This window comes from Mauremys reevesii, linkage group 1 (genome assembly GCF_016161935.1).
Source record: "Mauremys reevesii isolate NIE-2019 linkage group 1, ASM1616193v1, whole genome shotgun sequence".
Taxonomy (NCBI): Eukaryota; Metazoa; Chordata; order Testudines; family Geoemydidae; genus Mauremys; species Mauremys reevesii.
In genome coordinates, this window is record NC_052623.1 from 113,967,830 (window position 1) to 113,985,440 (window position 17,611).

The window sequence follows — 17,611 nt, forward strand, 5'->3', positions numbered from 1 at the left end:
CGCATGAAGAAGGAATGCCGGTCCACTCAAGCATGGTCACATGCCAGTGAACACTCCGCCTCCAGCTGCGGAACTGTGCAGGAGTCCTTGATAGCGGGACAAGCACTGGCAGTACCGTCCATGTCGTCGGCACCGCAACCAACCCCATAGGCCCAAAGCCGGTGGCCTGGTACCCCTGGAACCCATGGGGATTTTCCCAGCCCTCGCAGACAGTCCCCTCAGTGGGGGCCTCAGATAGGCCATCGGCCTTATCATCCTGCCTTCCACCAGAGGTGGAGGCCCCAGAAGGCAGAACCTCCCAGGCCCATGAACAGACAGGGAAACAGCCTGCTGGACCATCAGGCGATGTTGTCGTCATCTTCATTGTCGCTGGATGAAGCCATCACAGGTACCCTTCACCCAGTTCCACAAGATGATGCCAAGGCTCATAAGGAACTACTGAAGACGAACTACTACATCCTCTGCTTCACGGCACCTGCCCCTATGCAAATCAAATATTATTAATGCCCTGTGGCAAACCCCCTCTTCCCTGCCCCCCATTTCGAAAAGGGCTGAACGTAAATAATTCGTGCCAGCTAAAGGCCAGGAGTATCTCTACACCCTCCCAGCCCCAAACTCTCTTGTAGTTGAGGCTGTTAATCAAAGAGAGAGGCAGGGGCAACCCAGGCCTACGCCCAAAAATAAAGATTCAGAGACTGGATCTGTTTCGGTGAAAGATTTATTCATCTTCCAGCCTTTAGTTGAGAATGGCCAACCACCAAGCCCTCCTTGGCCGCTCCGATTACAACATGTGGCAGGCAATGGCCAAGTTCGAGGTTTCGCTTCCCGAAGGGTCCAAGAAGGAATTCTGGGTGATCCTCGAGGAGGGCACCAGGGTGCCCCTCCAGGCAGCTTCAGATGCGGCTGACTCCGTGGCTCACACCATGGCCTCGGCCATCTCCATGCTGTGGGCATCCTGGCTGCTCCTCTCGGGTCTGTCGACAGAGGCTCAGCCGTCAATGCTGAACCTTCCCTTCGACGGCAGGCCCTGTTTGCGGAATAGAGAGATAGTAAGCTGCATGGGCTCAAGGACTCCCATACTACCCTGAAAACTGTAGGGCTTTGCGTCCCTGGTCAAGTCCGTAAGTGGTTCAAACCACAGCCAGCTCATAGCCAAGGGAGTCAACCCTGGCAGGAGCCACCCCACAAAAAGAGCAGGGGCTACAAATGCCGCCCGAGCCACCCACTCCCTCCCTCTGCCTAATCAGGCTCGACCCACAATAAGCAGGGGGGAGCAAGCGGGTATTTTAAGGGTGCACCCAAAGGCAACCTACCAGACTATACCCCAGATCTATCTTTCCCGCCTTTCTCCAACTGCCTTTCTTTTTTCCTCCTGGCATGGACCACCATAACCTCGGACTGCTGGGTCCTCAGTACAGTGGCGCAGGGTTATATCAGGGTTACTGTCTACCCCCACCCCCTTCACCGTTCCTCTTTAGGGACCCCCTCATGAGAGTCTCCTCGCACAGGAGGTAGAAGGGTTGCTGCAGCTGGGTGTGGTGGAAGAGGTTCCCCGTGAGAACAGGAATAAGGGGTTCTATTCCCAGTACTACTTAATCGCAAAAGCCAAAGGTGGTCTACACCCCATCCTGGACCTACAAGACCTCAACAAATACCTAAAGAAGTTGAAGTTGTGCATGGTCTCTCTAGCCTCTTCCATACCCTCCCTGGATCCAGGAGACTGGTATGCCGCCCTCGACTTGAAGCACTTTCATATAGTGATCTTCCAAGGACACAGGTGCTTTCTGTGCTTCATGGTGGGATCAGACCACTACCAGTTTGCAGTCCTCCCTTTCGGCCTAGCGACAGCACCAAGGGTGTTTACCAAGTGCATGTCGGTGGTAGCAGCTTACCTCAGGCGTCAGATCTACCCGTACCTCAACAACTGGCTGGTCAAAGGTCAATCCAGGTCAAAAGGGCTGTTGTGGTGTTGCAGGCCACATACCGATCCTGGGCCTGCTGGTAAACGACAAAAATTCGATGTTAGTTCCAGTGCAGATAATAGAGTTCATTGGCGCGGTGCTCTACTCCACCTGCGCCAGAGCGTTTCTGCCGCAGGAGAGGTTCCAAGCATTGGTGGACCTCTGCATGGGAGTCTCCGTGTTCCCCCAGGCCACGGCCAGAGTTTGTCTGTGCGTGCTGGGACACATGGTAGCATGTACATATGTTGTCCGCCGTGCCAGGTTCCTAATATGGAATGGACATGAGCAACACATCTCAAAGAACACCAGTTTCATTAATTTTTCTGTTCTTTTCTATCCTTTTAAAAGATAAGAAGAATAAGTAAGTAAATAGTGTAGGATTTAATGGTTGAATCAAAATCAGAGATTAAAATGTTAAAATACGTTTTCTTTAACAATGGGGGGGAAAAAGTCAGCAGGCTTTATCAGGAGTTTTTATATATATATATATATGCATTTTTAATTTGATGTATTTTGTTATACAATGTATAATGCCAATTTTTAAAATAAGGATTATTGTCCTCATTTTACTATAGTGGGATTGAAAATAAAAAGTTCTTTTTATATTTCATTTATATTACTAAACATAATACCAATTTGATCTTTTCTTATAGCCTGGAGACTTGAAAAAAAGGATTGAATCTCTCATAGATAGAGACTATATGGAGAGAGACAAAGACAACCCCAATCAATACCACTATGTTGCATAATGGAGAGAACTTTCTTTTTTTTCCTAAGAAAACACCAGAATAATGTATTCAGGACTTTGAATACCTGTGCTGTTTCCAGACTTTACTTTTAGCAGATCTCAAGTTGATGTATACTATTCAACCAGCTGCATGCACTGGAGTGGATGAGACAGAAAGGAAATGTTTCTTGGATCATCCTTATCAAGACTCCTTAGTGATTTTTAAATGGCACGTTTTTTAGTTCTTTTAGTTCTTCCTTTTTTTTTTTTTTTTTGAGTTCTTCAAGATATGTTTGTTCTACTTTGTTTAAAATTAACTTTTGAAGTTGGAAGGGAAGGTAAAAAATACTCTATTTTTCTGGCTTATTTATGTATGTGTTCATGACTGCACATCCATAAAGACCCTTAATGCTGCATTCTTTAGCTACAAAAATCCCTCGGGTATCTTTTAAAACCCCTTTTAATTAATTAACCCTTATGTACAAACACTTAGTGAATTTTTGAAATTATGAAATTATGCACCATGATACTGTTATATTCATGTTTGTTTAGTTTTTTTTTCAAAATAGTTCTAAACTTCAGTCTGGTTTGGATAAATCAGGTTTTGAAATGAAATCTTTGAAGTGCCAAGAGGACAACTGTGTTAAAATGTCTGTAGTGAGCTGTCTGATTACGTAGCTAAGGTATTCATTTGTGGAATTTTTTGCTCTCGGGCAAGTGATTTGTATCACTGTTTATGTAAAACTTCAGTATAATTTAGTTTTGTCTTTAGAGACAAATATAGGATAATTCCTGTACAGTGCACTCAATACAAGAAGAGAAGAGATTTCAAAGGCTTTACAGTCTCGATGTTGTGAAAGCACAGATTTATGGATTTTGTGAGTTCCCTGTTACATATTGTATATATGTAAGTTGATATGAATTAAAGAATGAAGGACATGTAGATCTGTTAGATAATTGTAACTATAAGGAAGATACTTTTTTGTGGTAATATTTACAAGCCTCTGTTTTATTTTACAGGATTTGCATAATGGTGTTTCATTCTGATTAAAAGCTACCAAAGGAATTTTGATCATGGCCTAATGAGAATTTAACTAAGCAGTATATTCTTGAAAATAACTTACTAAATTTATATAATATGATTTTTGTGCATAAATTATAAGACCATGACCCCTTCTTAAGAATCCATTGCTAAAAGCTGACATCTTCTGGGTTTCCATATTAAAGTCCTCATTCTGTCATCTGGTCTCATGAATTGTATTGCATTCTTTGAATTATTTTTATTCCCTTTCCTTTGTGTTAGAAACTAAACCCCCTATCATATGTTTAGTACAACAAATGTATTTAAAAGCTATTTAATATTGTAATTTAATGTAGACTTCTATTTTAACTTGCTTTAATATTTAAATCTTTTGTTAAATCAAATAAAATCTCATTGATATGTATTAAATATTAATTTCTTAGCCACCATGTGAATTTGGCACTTAATCTCAATCTGTCATTGAAGATTAATTAACAGACCTAACTTTTAACTAATTGATTTATTCCCTATTCACATCACAACCAGCCAAAGTCAGTTTGCTAAAACATACTGCTGTTTTTGGTGATTTAAAATAAAAAGATTTATGTAATAAACACACAAATGTAATAGGGGCAGAGGTTTTATCAGACTAAGGACTTGTGAATGATAGGCAGTAACCAATAATCTGTGCTATTTGAACAATGCTCTCTGCAGTAGCATAGCTAGCGGGGTGCAGGGGAAGCAGCCGCTTCCCCTCAGCACATTTCCCAAAAGTGGCGTCTGCCGGGCTGGTGCTGGGGGTAGCATGGCTAGAGGAGCCAATGGCGGGGGGCGCGCGGCAGGCATCTAAGGAACACTTTTCAGTAGTGTCTGAATATGAATCTGCAGCAGAGGAATTGGAGCCTGAGTGGGAATTACTGTTTGTGCTAATTTAGGGACAATTTAGATCATGGGTTGGTTTTAATTTACATGATATTCCACTGACATATCATGGGTGAATAAAGAATGTTTGGCCTCTAATACTAGAGATGTGTATATCTGGTACCATAATAAGACAATTACAGTATTATTGTACAATATTACCATACACCATTTATATTATAGTGGCATAGAGACTGTACAACCTTCAGTCTCAGTCACTGCAACAAAATTCCTCATTGTGATGTAAACACAAGGAACTGTACTAAGATCAACTCATTTCACATAAGCCACTAAACAGTATGACGACTCCGGTCACTAATGACTTGGGTGCAAATGTATTAGTTTTAAAATGCTTAGCCATTTGTTTGGGCTGCAAAAATTCTAACAAAAAAAGATTCTAAAGAATCTTTTATTGCTATACAAGTGAGAGTAATTTGGCTAACAAATACCAGTCTCTGGGTAGGTTGTTTTTTTAATTACATAGCTCAGAATTCTTGTCTGTCAATTACCTTGCTTCCACAGGGAGAGCCACTTCATTATTGATGAAAATATGTAATAGCATCAATTTTTGTTAACAATTTGTTTTTAATCAAACACTAGTCAGAAAGTTAGAAGAGTTTATTTTTTGGGTGGAGGGTAGGAAAGATAAGGTAGAGCAGTGGTTCTCAATCGGGCCCGGGGCCTCCTGTGGGGGTGGGTTGCAAGAAGGTTTCAGGTCTGCCAAGCCCCCAGCCAGCATTAGACTCGCTGGGGCCCAGGGCAGAAAGCTGAAGCCCCACTGCATGGGGCTGAAGCCTGGGGCCCTGAGCCCTGTCACCCAGGGCAGAAGCCAAAGCCTGAGCAATGTAGCTTTGCGGGGGGGGGGGGAAGGGGACTGTGGCGGGGGGCCCCAGGCAGTTGCTCTGCTTGGTACCCCCACTGCCGGCCCTGGCTTTTATATGCAGAAAAACAGTAGTTGTGACAAGGTGGGTGGTGGAGTTTTTATATGGGGAGGGGCAGGGGGGAGGGATCAGAAAGAAAAAGGTTAAGAACCCCTGAGGTAGAGAGCCAGTGGCATAGCCAGGTTCTAAGTGTAGGGGGAGCAAACATAAAAAAGGTGCCCCCCTTGGCTCCTTCTCTAGTCTTGCACCTCTGCCCCCTACTTCCCCCATTGGATCCCTCCCCAAATCTCGCCCCCAGCCCTGCCCCCTCACTGCCCCATTGGATCCCAAGCCGGGCCTGGGGAGGAGACGCCCCTGTGCAGCAGCCTGGGCACACGGGCCATGGCCGGCCGGGGCCGGGAGCGCTGCAGTGCAGCGTGGAGGCTGCTCCAGCCCTGCAGCCCGCGGGGCAGCGTGGTGGGTCTGGGGGCAGTGCAGAGCAGGCAGGGCCCGGGTGGGCAGCGCGGCCCGGGGACATAGGCCGCCCACTGGAGACACGTGGCGGAGAGGGGCTGCGAGGTGAGACTTGTCGCAGGTGGGGTGGCCGGCGGACAGGGGCAAGGAGCCGGTCGGGATCCCCCGAACCGATAAACTTCCCCGGCGCTGCCAGGGAGCCCCGCACCTCTCCCTCGCTAGTGGTCCATAAGAGGAAGAGGAGTGCCCCCTGAGGACTTCAGTGACGATAGCAGTGATTTCTACCACAGTGTTTTAGCTTCTTGCAATGGCGGCTAGAGATAAAGGCAGATCCCAACCAACAATGAAAAGTTAAATACTGTATGTAGCTGGGCTCGGGGAGGGAGAGGGAGAGGGAGGTTGGAGTGGGAGACTTTTTGTGGGGTTGTTTTGCCTCTTTTTTTTTTTTTTTGTGGGGAGGGGAGGAAAAAGAGGTAACTATTTTTTTCATGTACAGTAACTCCTCACTTAACATTGTAGTTATGTTCCTGAAAAATGCGACTTTAAGCAAAATGATGTTAAGTGAATCCAATTTCCCTATAAGAATTAATGTAAAAGGGGTGGAGGGGTTAGGTTCCAGGGCAATTTTTTTCACCAGACAAAAAACTATATATATATATATAATACACAGAGTACACGTTTTAAACAAACAATTTAATACTGTTCACAGCTATGATAATTGTGAAGCTTGGTTGAGGTGAAGTGAGAGGGTGGAAGAAGGTGGGATATTTCCCTGGGAATGCCTTGCTGCTAAATCAGTGGTTCTCAAACTTTTGTACTGGCGACTCCTTTCACATAGCAAGCCTCTGAGTGCGACCCCACCCCCATATAAATTAAAAATACTTTTTTTTATATATTTAACACCATTATAAATGCTGTAGGCAAAGCAGGGTTTGGGGTGGACACTGACAGCTCACGAGCCCCCACCCCATGTAATAATCTCATGACCCCCTGAGGGGTCCCAACCCCCAGTTTGAGAACCCCTGTGCTAAATGATGAACTAGCACTCGGCTAAGCCCTCAAAGGCTAACACGTTAATGTAGCCTCTCACTCGACAAGGCAGCAGGAATGGAGGGGAGAGAGCATAGCAAACAGAGACAGAGGGTACGTCTATATTACCCGCTAGATCGTGGGTAGTGTTCGATGTATCTGGGATTGATTTATTGCATCTCGTCTGGACGTGATAAATCAATCTGCGAATTGACACCTGTACTCCACCTCGGCAGGAGGAGTAAGCAGAGTCAATGGGGGAGCTGTGGCAGTCGACTCACCGCCGTGAGGACGGCCAGGTAAGTTGAACTAAGATACTTTGACTTCAGCTACGCGAATAGCATAGCTGAAGTTGTTGCGTATCTTCGTTTGAACCCCCCCGCTAGTATAGCCCAGGCCAGACACACACCTTGTGTGAGAGAGATTGAAATGCACACTGCCCCTTTAAGTAAGCTGACCCACTCTTAAGTGCCCCAGGCTCTCTCTCTCTCTGTCCCATAGGTGTCCCCACCCTGCTCTATATGCAGAAGATGGGGTAAGTGGGGTGTAGGAGCAGGGGGAAGGGGGACACCCTGACAGTAGCTCCCCCTCTTCTCCCCTCCCCACCCTGCACAGCAAGCAGGAAGCTTGGGGAGCAGCTCCAAGGCAGAGAGCAGGAGCAACACATGGCAGTGGGGGGAGGAATAGCTGCAATTGATAGCTTGCTGGCAGCTGCTGCACAGGGAACTTAGGGGAGCGGGGAGCTGATAAGGGGGCTGCCGGTCCACCCTGGTTCCAAGTCCCCACCAGCTAGCTGCAACAGGCTGCTCTTCCTGTAAGCAGTGGACAAAGCAGGCCCAAATGTTAGAAGGGAGCATTGCACAACTTTAAACGAGCATGTTCCTTAATTGATCAGCAACATAATGAAACAAGTTAACTGGGACGATTTTAAGTGAGGAATTACTGTACTAGGAAGAGGTTATGTTGAAGCATGCTGCCCCTAGCCATCACTTATCTAAAAGACCCCAAGTAAGACTACAGAAAAGCAGTTTAGGACATAAAAGTTTCTCCCAGGACTGATTAATGTAGTGGGAGCACCCATGATGAGGAGAGTGACCAAGTGATGTACCTCCCTGATGAAGGGTCAGGCAGTAGAGCTGACCCTCCTTCATTCTCTGCACCATGAAACGTAAATGTTCTCAGGTCTGGGGCGTTAGAAGCAGAAAAACCCTACCACAGTGTATTGAGATACTGATTTATAATACAAGATATTACTAGAAGCAGAATTTCAGTGGTAAAACAAATAGTTCTAAAGCATGAGCGAGAGGATATCCTTTAACCAAGCTGGGCAGGAGAAATAATCATATTACGACGTGATTGAATGTCCTGTGCTCCATACATTTTCCTCTACAGCATCTAACTATCTTTATGACAACACATTTTAATGGACTAAAAGGTATAGCCAATAAATTGACTATACTTGCAGTTTGATATTAAGAACATTCAAGAGACCGCATAGCCCAGCTCAGCCAAATTTATTGTCTAAAGACAAAACACACTACAGTGCATGAAAAAGTTAATACATCACCAATCCTTCCTGGGAACAGAAGTTCATCTTAGGGTATGGCTACACTTGCAGCCGTACAGCGCTGCCGCGGGAGCGCTCTGGTGGCAGCACTTTGAAGTGCGAGAGTGGTCGCAGCGCCAGCGCTGGGAGAGAGCTCTCCCAGCGCTGCAGGTACTCCACCTCCCTTTGGGGATTAGCTTACAGTGCTGGGAGCCGCGCTCCCAGTGCTGGGGCACTGTTTACACTGGCGCTTTACAGTGCTGTAACTTGCTGCGCTCAGGGGGGTGTTTTTTCATACCCCTGAGCGAGAAAGTTGCAGCGCTGTGAAGTGCCAGTGTAGCCAAGGCCTTAGACAGAGAATGTGTGCTTCCCAAGTGCCCCTTTAAACTGGCCATCTTTTATAGCATAGCTGTTTACAAGTAACAGCACTTAAACTTTAACAAGCCAGCTTTTGTCTTTGGTGCCTCCTTGTACTTTCCCATCTTTCATTTGAATATTAAATATCAAATGTTACAGGGCATGAAGATACTCCCTAATACAAAGCGTTCATACATCTTTCATTATTTCCTTGTACTACATTGTACCTTTGTTTCATAATGCTCATATCCAGCTTTTGACAGTTTTTTGTATTTGCTTAAGCCAAGTGCTGAGCTATATGTCTCCCAAGGCCTCATGGGATATATGCCTAAGCATAAATGAGCAAAAATATGCAGTGTACAACTTAGCATAATTACCCAGCAGACATGTATATAATATATAGCTATTCATGTGGTGTATATAAACATAACCTAAATGCACTGGCTAACACTACTTTGCTGCTTTTCTGTACCAGGTTATCCAAAGAAGTCTTAATAGAATTTTCTAGTTTTCTCAAAACACATGAATGTTAGAAAAATCAATAAATCCTAAACTATTTATAACCCCTTCTCCCCTTTTTTTAAAGTATGCAAAAGTGCAGTTAACTTCACACAAACAACCTCAACTAGGTTCCCTTAACCTAGAACGATGAGGCATATCTATCCATTATATGGTCATCTTCAGTGTCTATTGAAACTTTCAATACCTTTTAATCATACAGTGATTGTGTAGACTTGACCTTCATTAGGGTTATCTTTTAACAATTTCTGATTAGGCAAAAGCAGACTGAGGCATTTCCCATAGCTCACAAAGATTCCATGTGGGTGAGGTAATCTCTTTTATTGAACCAACATCTGTCAGTGACAGAGACAAGCTTTTGAGCTTTCACAAAGGTTGGTCGAATAAAATGTATTGCCTCACCCACCTTGTCTCTCTAATATCCCTGGGACCAACATGGTTATAACAACACTGCATACAAAGATTCCATGGGTTGTACAAAGAGTTAGTGTATCTCTATATCCAAACAACTAGATCATGTGAGATTAAATTATGGTACTATATGGAAACTTCAAAGGTTATGTTGATGAACACAGAGATATCAGACATGTATGAAACAAAATATGAATGCTCTATAGCTCACATTTCTAATATGCCACCTGTGAAGTATAAATATTGTGTCTTTAAATTTAAAGCTAGAAGGGAAAATGAAAGGCTGACAGAACTCAGGGGGCTCAGTTAAAAGTTGTGATTTTCCATAACTTCCAACATGTAGTCCTTTTGTTTTTATAAAGTGAAATCAATCTTAAAATGAACCTCAAGTTTCTACTGAGTTTTGGGAGCTGATGCAAACCTTCTCTTAAGGAAGATTTTTGGCTCAAGAAGTGGCAGATAGTTTCAGCTTTAACTTCAGGTTAAATATGAGTTCAAGTGATTGGTCATGTGCATTCCACAAGAGGTGTGTGTGCTCGCCACGTGCACCGGTGCTGGAAGTTTTTACCCTAGCAGTACCTGTAGGGGAGTGCCCCAAGCGACCCCTGGAGTGGTGCCTCTATGGTGCAGTATAAAGGGTGTTGCATGCTCCCCGCACCCTCCATTCCTTCTTGCTACCAGTAAAGGTGCATCGGAACTGCTCTGCCACAACGTGGCTGCAGCTTCCCTCTTGGACTCTGTTAGTTCATAGTTAGTAGTACCTGTAGTTAAAGTAGTTTAGTGTGCCCAGGTAGGGGCATGCCCCATGCCCCATGCCCTGGGCTTTAAGTTGTGCAACACTTACAAGCTGCCAATGAACACTTCAATCTCTCTGGCCACTGAATAACAGACTTAAAAGTGGCAATTCTTCAATTAAAAAAACTTCAAAAACAGACTCCAAGGATAAACTGCGGAAATGGAATTAATTTGCGAACTGGACACCATCAAATTAGGCCTGCATAAAGACTGGTAGTGGATGGGTCACTACAGAAACTAATTTCCCCATAGTAATTTCTCCCTACTGTTACTCTCACCTTCTTGTCAGCTGTTTGAAATGGACCACCCTGATTACATTGCCCTCATTACCACCACAAAAGTGATTTCCTCCCTTGCTATTCTGCTTTTGAGAATAGCCCACTTCACTTGCATCCGAAGAAGTGGGTATTCACCCACGAAAGCTCATGCTGCAAAACGTCTGTTAGTCTATAAGGTGCCACAGGATTCTTTGTTGCTTTTACAGATCCAGACTAACAGGGCTACCTCTCTGATACTTGACACCACTTCACTTGAATTGTCTCATTAACACTGCCTCCCCCCCACACTTGGTAAGGCAACTCCCATCTTTTCATGTGTTGTGTATATATATCTGCCTACTGTATTTTCCATGCCCTGCATCCAAGGAAGCGGGTTCTAGCCCACAAAAGCTTATGCCCAAATAAACTTGTTAGGCTCAAAGGTGCCACAAGGACTCCGTGTTGGGTTTTGCTGATACAGACTAACATGGCTCCTACTCTGAACCAAGCGGTTTTCTCAGCTCGCTGCTGCCCAGAGGCAGACACAGCCCCTGCACTTCTAACCAGCCCCCAGTGAGACCCACCTGCCCCCATCACCGGGCTTGCGGAGCAGCCTAGCAGGTGCCCTGCTCTGTTTCGGGCAGCGGCCCCTAGTGCTCCAACGCTCCGCCGCCACCAAGGCGCTTCATCGCTTCTCGCCGCCCTCTGACGGGCCAGCCCGGGCCGGCCTGTGCTCGAGCCGCCGGGGGGGAAGGGGGAGTCAGTCCGGCGGCGGCTCGGGCTGCACGGCCCGGCCGGTACCATGCCCGGGCGGGGAGGAGGCGCTGGGTGTGTCGGTCCCGCCCACCCTTTCCGCAGCGCGCGACACAGCGGCACCGAAGGGAGGGTTGTACCACGTGGGTGCCGGGCAGGTCCTCGGCCCGCCTAGGAAACCAGCCAAGAGGGGAGGGGTGGGGAAGGGGAGGGAGCCTCTTCCCCGCCAGCTCCTGCCCTCTCGCGATATTCTCCCCGCCCCCTCTCGTTGGCGACCGAAGCACGTGACGCGGTGGGGCGGTGACGTCAGCAGTCATATGACCTGACGAGGGGGGGTGTCTCTCGTGCCCGGCGGCAGTAGCAGCAGCAGCCGTAGTGCGGAGTCTCCCCTGCGCCTCCCCCATGGCTCGGCTCGGCGGCCGCGGGCTGCTCCTGGCCGCGGGGCTGCTCGGTAAGAGGCCTCGGGCCCGGCCGCGCGCGTCCAACCCCCCCCCCCCCCCGGGAGGGGCCCGGGTCTCCGGCCGCGCGGGGGCGGTCGCGGTCGGGCGGCTGGCCCTGGCGGCGCAGCCCGGCGCGGGCGCCTGGTGCCCAACCTGGGGGCTCCGGGCCCGTCCCGCGCTGGGGCCGGGCTGTGACAGGCGGCTCGGGGTGGCGCAGACAGCGAGCAGCGCAGCCCGCCGGAGGGGGGGGTTCAGCGCCTTGGCCAAACCCATCCCGGCCCCCGGGGAGCCTGAGCCAGCAAATCCGCCCTTCAGCGCTGGGGGGGGCTTGTAGCGTCAGGCCAGAGGCGTTTGGGCTGGATGCGGGGCTCTGTTCCTGCCCCCCACTGAAAACCGCCTTTGCTCTTACCTTGCTTTCCTCTGCAGTTTTCTGTTTTAATGTTGTAACTTCAAACTTGTTGGGGTTCAGGTTTCTTGGAAAGATGCTCAACCTTGTGTGTGGTCCTTGGATTTGCCAGATAAACGTACACTACAATTTAAGGGCAAACTTCTTTCCTGTGTGGGGATGGTGGAGGAGTCCTTGGTGGGCCCTGTATCCCTGGAGGATAAGCAGAGCAGAATCCACCTCCCTTGCGTTCCCTGGGCCAGGAAATGAGAGGCAGAAGTGCAAACTTGGAAGTAATGTAGTAACACCCAGCAGAGCTCCCCTGCGTGAGAGAAGTTCTTTGGACATACACAGTCAGATTAGCCTTTTATGTTGTTTGGCCCTTAGATGTCTTAAAATCAAGTATCTAGGGGACTTCACTGCTCTACAAAGTTCTACTGCCTGAATATGGCTGTGAACCATTAAGTTAAATGACGTGGTGCTGACAACTTTAATGGTCAGTGTAGATGGGACAAATATAGTCAATGTTGTGTTTGTAATGCATTCAGAGTGTCACCAATGCATTGATATCTGGCTGATTCTGCAGACAGATGAAACAGTAGCTCTCAGATGTAGTGAACTTTCCCATTCGTTTTAGTAGCTTGTGGCCTAATGTGACTGTTTCAAATGACAACAGTAGTTTCCTGCTGAATACGTTCAGCAGAAACAGGGGAGGGTGCAGTGGGGAATGCAATTAAACTTCCAGCCCTCAAATGTAGCTGCTACTGCTGATAGGTGGAGGGAAGACTTGCAGGGAGAGTAAAACGAAATTCAGTATCACTAAGTAAAGGATCCTCTATTGGGGAAGCAGTGAAAGGAATGGGTTTGTGAGGGAAATGTGGCCTACTTTTGGAATTCCTGTTGCATGTTGTAGGCAGGGCTGTCCTTACCCATACGCAGTGGCCCCCGCCCCAACCCCACCTCTTTCCACCTTAGCCCCACCCTTACTCCTCCCCAGCCCCACCTTTTCCCCAAGGCCCCTTCCTGCCCCTGCTCTGCCCCAGACCCGCTCCCACTCCCCTGAGAGAGTGCAGCAGGGCTGGGCCTGTGCTCACCAGCAGCAGGAAGTGCAGCAACCTGGCCCCAGCCGTGCTGTCGGTGAGTGCTGAGGGGGTGGTTCCCCCCTGCCCTCAAAGTCAGCCCCCCCACCCCCACAGAGGCCTGGGCCTCACCCCCCCACACATGGGGGGGGGGGCTGCGTAGGGCCCCAGAATAGCCAGGGACAGTCCTGGTTGTAGGTGCTGCTTTCACCTAATTCCAATCTAAGGTGCAGCTTTGAACCTTGCCAGTGATGTCTTGGCGCTCAGTTCTTGCATTGGGTGTGCTGATTAAACATGGTCATCTGTCACTTGCTGAAAAGCACTAACTCATAAAGGCAATTGAGGAAACTTGCATAATCTAGAATAAAGGCCAGTAAATACTTTTCAGACACAATAGATGCAAGAACTATGTAGTTAATCTATTTGTTTCTCTTTATAATGGGCATTGGTCATACTGGGGGACAATACAGGAATTGTTAGGCTAGAAAACTATTGTCATAGGTTCATAACTGTATAGATGGGCTGGATACCAACACTGTAGAACTCTGGTGTTTGAAAACGCATATCTGAATCTTGCAGCTTTGGTTCTTTTTGAAAACTTAAGTTGCAGCGAACTTGTATGTGAATGTTTCAGATCAGCTTTGCACTGTGCTAATCTTATCTTCACTGATGGCTTGTTGAAGCATCAGAGGGGTAGCCGTGTTAGTCTGGTTCTGTAGAAGCAGCAAAGAATCCTGTGGCACCTTATAGACTAACAGACGTTTTGCAGCATGAGCTTTCGTGGGTGAATACCCACTTCTTCGGATGCAAGAAGAAGTGGGTATTCACCCACGAAAGCTCATGCTGCAAAACGTCTGTTAGTCTATAAGGTGCCACAGGATTCTTTGCTGCTTGTTGAAGCATGCTGTTCTTGAGATAAAAATCCTGTATGGCTTACAATGTCCCCTAATATATCAAATCCTGATGAGCCATTCAGAATGGACTTCTATAGCTTTTCTGGCTTCTTCTGAAGAAACACGGTTCTGGGACAATGTACTTGGCAAAGTGAAAACTCCTTGAAGGTGTAATAAAGTGCAAATGCTAAGTGGATCCTGTAATCCTCCTCTTCCAACTGAGATGAGCTTCCTCTGTGTCTGTTCAAAGGCAGCTGAGTTGTGGTGGTAAGGTTTTGGCCCCTGACTAAATGGCCTTACTAAATTTTCATGGGATGCATGGCATTGGTTACAAGTAGTACTACATGGTCTGCTGGTGAACAACTTGGTAAAAACTGTTTTGATTAAGATGCCAGTACTAGGAGCTGAAATTAAACCTCAGAGGGTACGTCTACATGGCATGTGGGAGCAAGCCATCCAGCCCAGGTCAACAGACTTGTGTTAATGGGGCTTATTTTAGTGCTCTAAATAGCACCTCTGGCTCTGAAACTATGGGGTGGGGTTGGGCTTAAGAGCCTGAGCCCCATCCCGAGTTGTAACTTTAAAATCAGCCATATAGACAGTACTTTCGAGTGGTAGCCTGCTCTCTCGACCCTGGTCTGTCCCTAAGTGCCTCAAGTAGCCCACAATGAAAATGCTACAGTCAGGGCAGGCTGCTAAAAGGAGAGCAGATTCTGCCATAACTGGTGGTTAACACTGTAGTTAGTGTTAACTAACTGTTAAACAGTGTGGGGGTGGTTATCAAGAAACAAAGAAAAATAAATTGCACAGCCCCCTTTATTGCGTTCCAGTTCTCTGGCTCCCAGTCAGCAAGTAAGTCCATAAGAGTGGCTGTACAGGGTCAGACCAAAGGTCCATCTAGCCCAGTATCCTGTCTTCCGACAGTGGTCAATGCCAGGTGCCCCAGAGGAAATGAACAGAACAGATAATCAGCAAGTGATCTGTCGCCCATTCCCAGCTTCTGGCAAACAGAGGCTAGGGACACATCCCTGCCCACCCTGGCTAATGGCCGTTGATGGACCCATCCTCCATGAATTTATCTATCTAGTTCTTTTTTTGAACCCTGTTAGTCTTGGCCTTCACAACATCATAATAGATGTCCAGTAAGGTGGGGAGTTATTTAAAACTCTACTTACTATACAAAATGTTCTTCTGATCCCCCAAAGGGCCATCCACGTTACCAGATCGATACTAGTTTGGACCTTACCCAAAATATCATGCTGCCAGCCAATCCTTTAGTATCTAAAACTAAAGGTTTTATTATAAAAGAGAAGAGAGCTGTTAAATGGTCAAAGCAGTGGTACATATGACAGAGTTCTTAGCAGCATTGGTGAGTTTGCTGGCTTGTCGAGTCCCTCTGGAACACATCCATGTGGATGGGTCTGTCAGTCCTTTGTTCAAAGCTTCAGTTTATAGAGAAGTTACTCCAGAGGTGAGAAGCAGGATAGAAGGCAAAATGGAGAAGATGCAGCTGCCTTTTTTAATATCCTTGCCATGTGGCTTATACATTGTTTGTCCCAAACACAAGCTCACAGCACATGGGCATGGAAAAGCATTTGGAGTCCCATGTCCACAGACATGTACCTATATGTTGTCCTGCTGATTCATAGGTGTAACCCCTGCCTTTTCTCAGTGGGCTCATTGTATAGCTGATGGGCAGGCTAGATAGAGCTGATGTCACACTGTCTGGGAGTGTCACCCAGAAACACAGCACTAATTTGATATACAAATATACCACACATAATTATAACTTGCAATACATACATAAACCTGATTATCATATTTTGCCCATCATAACTTTCCTACTGATGCCTTACATGGCATATCTTGTAAGAGGCCTTGTAATTTTGTAATACAGATAGCAATAATATTATAAGTGGTCACCCATATTCCATACAATGTCACACTGGGCTGGAAGTCTTGCTGCAAAATGCTGCATAGATGTACTCTGAAAAGACAAAAAGCATAAAGCTGCAGAAAAGTTACCTTGCTAGAGAGGCAACTAGCATTTTTTTCAGCTAAACTAGATGCCCAAATTTTGATGGGATTATGGCTGTTTCTGGTACTAACGATGAACACTTTTCCAGTAGCTATTTTCATTTTAACTGCTGTCAGTTGTATTCTTTCCTTCCAAGTCACATATAATCGTTTTAAAATGATCAGTGGCTTCAGTGAGAGGTGTCGTGACCGGTTCTGCTGTAGCATGTAAACGAGTCCGCTACCAACCATAAGACCACAAAACTTAGTACCACTTTTAAAACCTATCTGAATACTTCATTGCACTACCTTTATACTGAACTGTACATATTTCAAACTACTCTTTATTCATTTGGTGAGACTTTGGTGTGCCAAACATGATATTTGAAACTTTTTTAATGCTTTTACTTAGTAACTTGGAGGCATGTTTCTAGTTTAAATAGCCTTGGTTGCGATGTGGATCACAAGGTGAGGATGACTGGGTTGTTTGGTTTGTTTTCTTTGCTCAGCTTTTTCTACCCTTCATTGGCAATGAATAACATAGTACCAGGTAGTACTGACAGCCTCACTTTTAATGAAAATGTAACAAGTGTAGTAGCTCTCCTTCCCTTTGATCCTAGAACATTCAGTTGCAAATGTGATGTAACATTCCACAATGGGTAATGCATAAGAAAACAAAGACAATCTTTGGCATTCAGGCTTGGGCACAGAAATCTGCATTTTCATCAACTGGAAGAAAAATAATTAAGGGTATTAAAATTCAGTTCATTTCTGATTAAGTGGGTTCCAGCCCACAAAAGCTTATGCCCAAATAAATTTGTTAGTCTCTAAAGTGCCACAAGGACTCCTCATTGTTTTAGTTCATTTCTAGTTTGGTCAGATGGCCCTTTCTAAACAGCCATCTTGAAAAGAGCGCCTAGGGAAGGCATGCACAATTTCTGTATGGAGGCTGAAGGTGCACCGGCTCATTTTGTTTAGATGAGAATGTGAAGATGGTTCACTGAACCAGTTTGGTCTGCACCTCTTCCATCATCTGTTTTTCTTAGGGGACTTTTCTGTTTAGTTCACTCTCAGCCCTGAGTTTGAGGGTATTCCCCACCCCATCCCAAAGAAAAAATGTGATTGTGGGCTATCAACCGGACAAACATTTTTCACTATTTATCTGCC

At 46.3% G+C, this 17,611-nt stretch overlaps 2 protein-coding genes and 1 long non-coding RNA gene across 3 annotated transcripts in view; 2 read left to right on the forward strand and 1 right to left on the reverse strand.

Annotated features, from left to right (window-relative positions):
- The window catches only part of CUL4A (cullin 4A), an 80,882-nt gene extending 76,749 nt beyond the window's left edge, over positions 1-4,133 (forward strand). Inside the window, exon 20 of the mRNA XM_039509724.1 lies at positions 2,615-4,133. Within this exon, the coding sequence (XP_039365658.1) occupies positions 2,615-2,710 (96 nt within the window). The 3' untranslated portion in view covers positions 2,711-4,133. The remainder of the gene's footprint in view (positions 1-2,614) is intronic.
- On the reverse strand, positions 737-11,677 carry LOC120388180. Its single transcript, XR_005590513.1, has 3 exons — positions 11,463-11,677; positions 1,893-1,998; positions 737-1,027 (listed from the first exon to the last, which is right to left on the reverse strand). It is a non-coding gene; the product is annotated as an uncharacterized LOC120388180 (long non-coding RNA).
- A 247-nt stretch (positions 11,678-11,924) lies between these two features.
- LAMP1 (lysosomal associated membrane protein 1) overlaps positions 11,925-17,611 on the forward strand; it is a 28,724-nt gene continuing 23,037 nt past the window's right edge. The window contains exon 1 of the mRNA XM_039509762.1: positions 11,925-12,082. Coding sequence (XP_039365696.1) covers positions 12,034-12,082 — 49 coding nt within the window. The 5' untranslated portion in view covers positions 11,925-12,033. The remainder of the gene's footprint in view (positions 12,083-17,611) is intronic.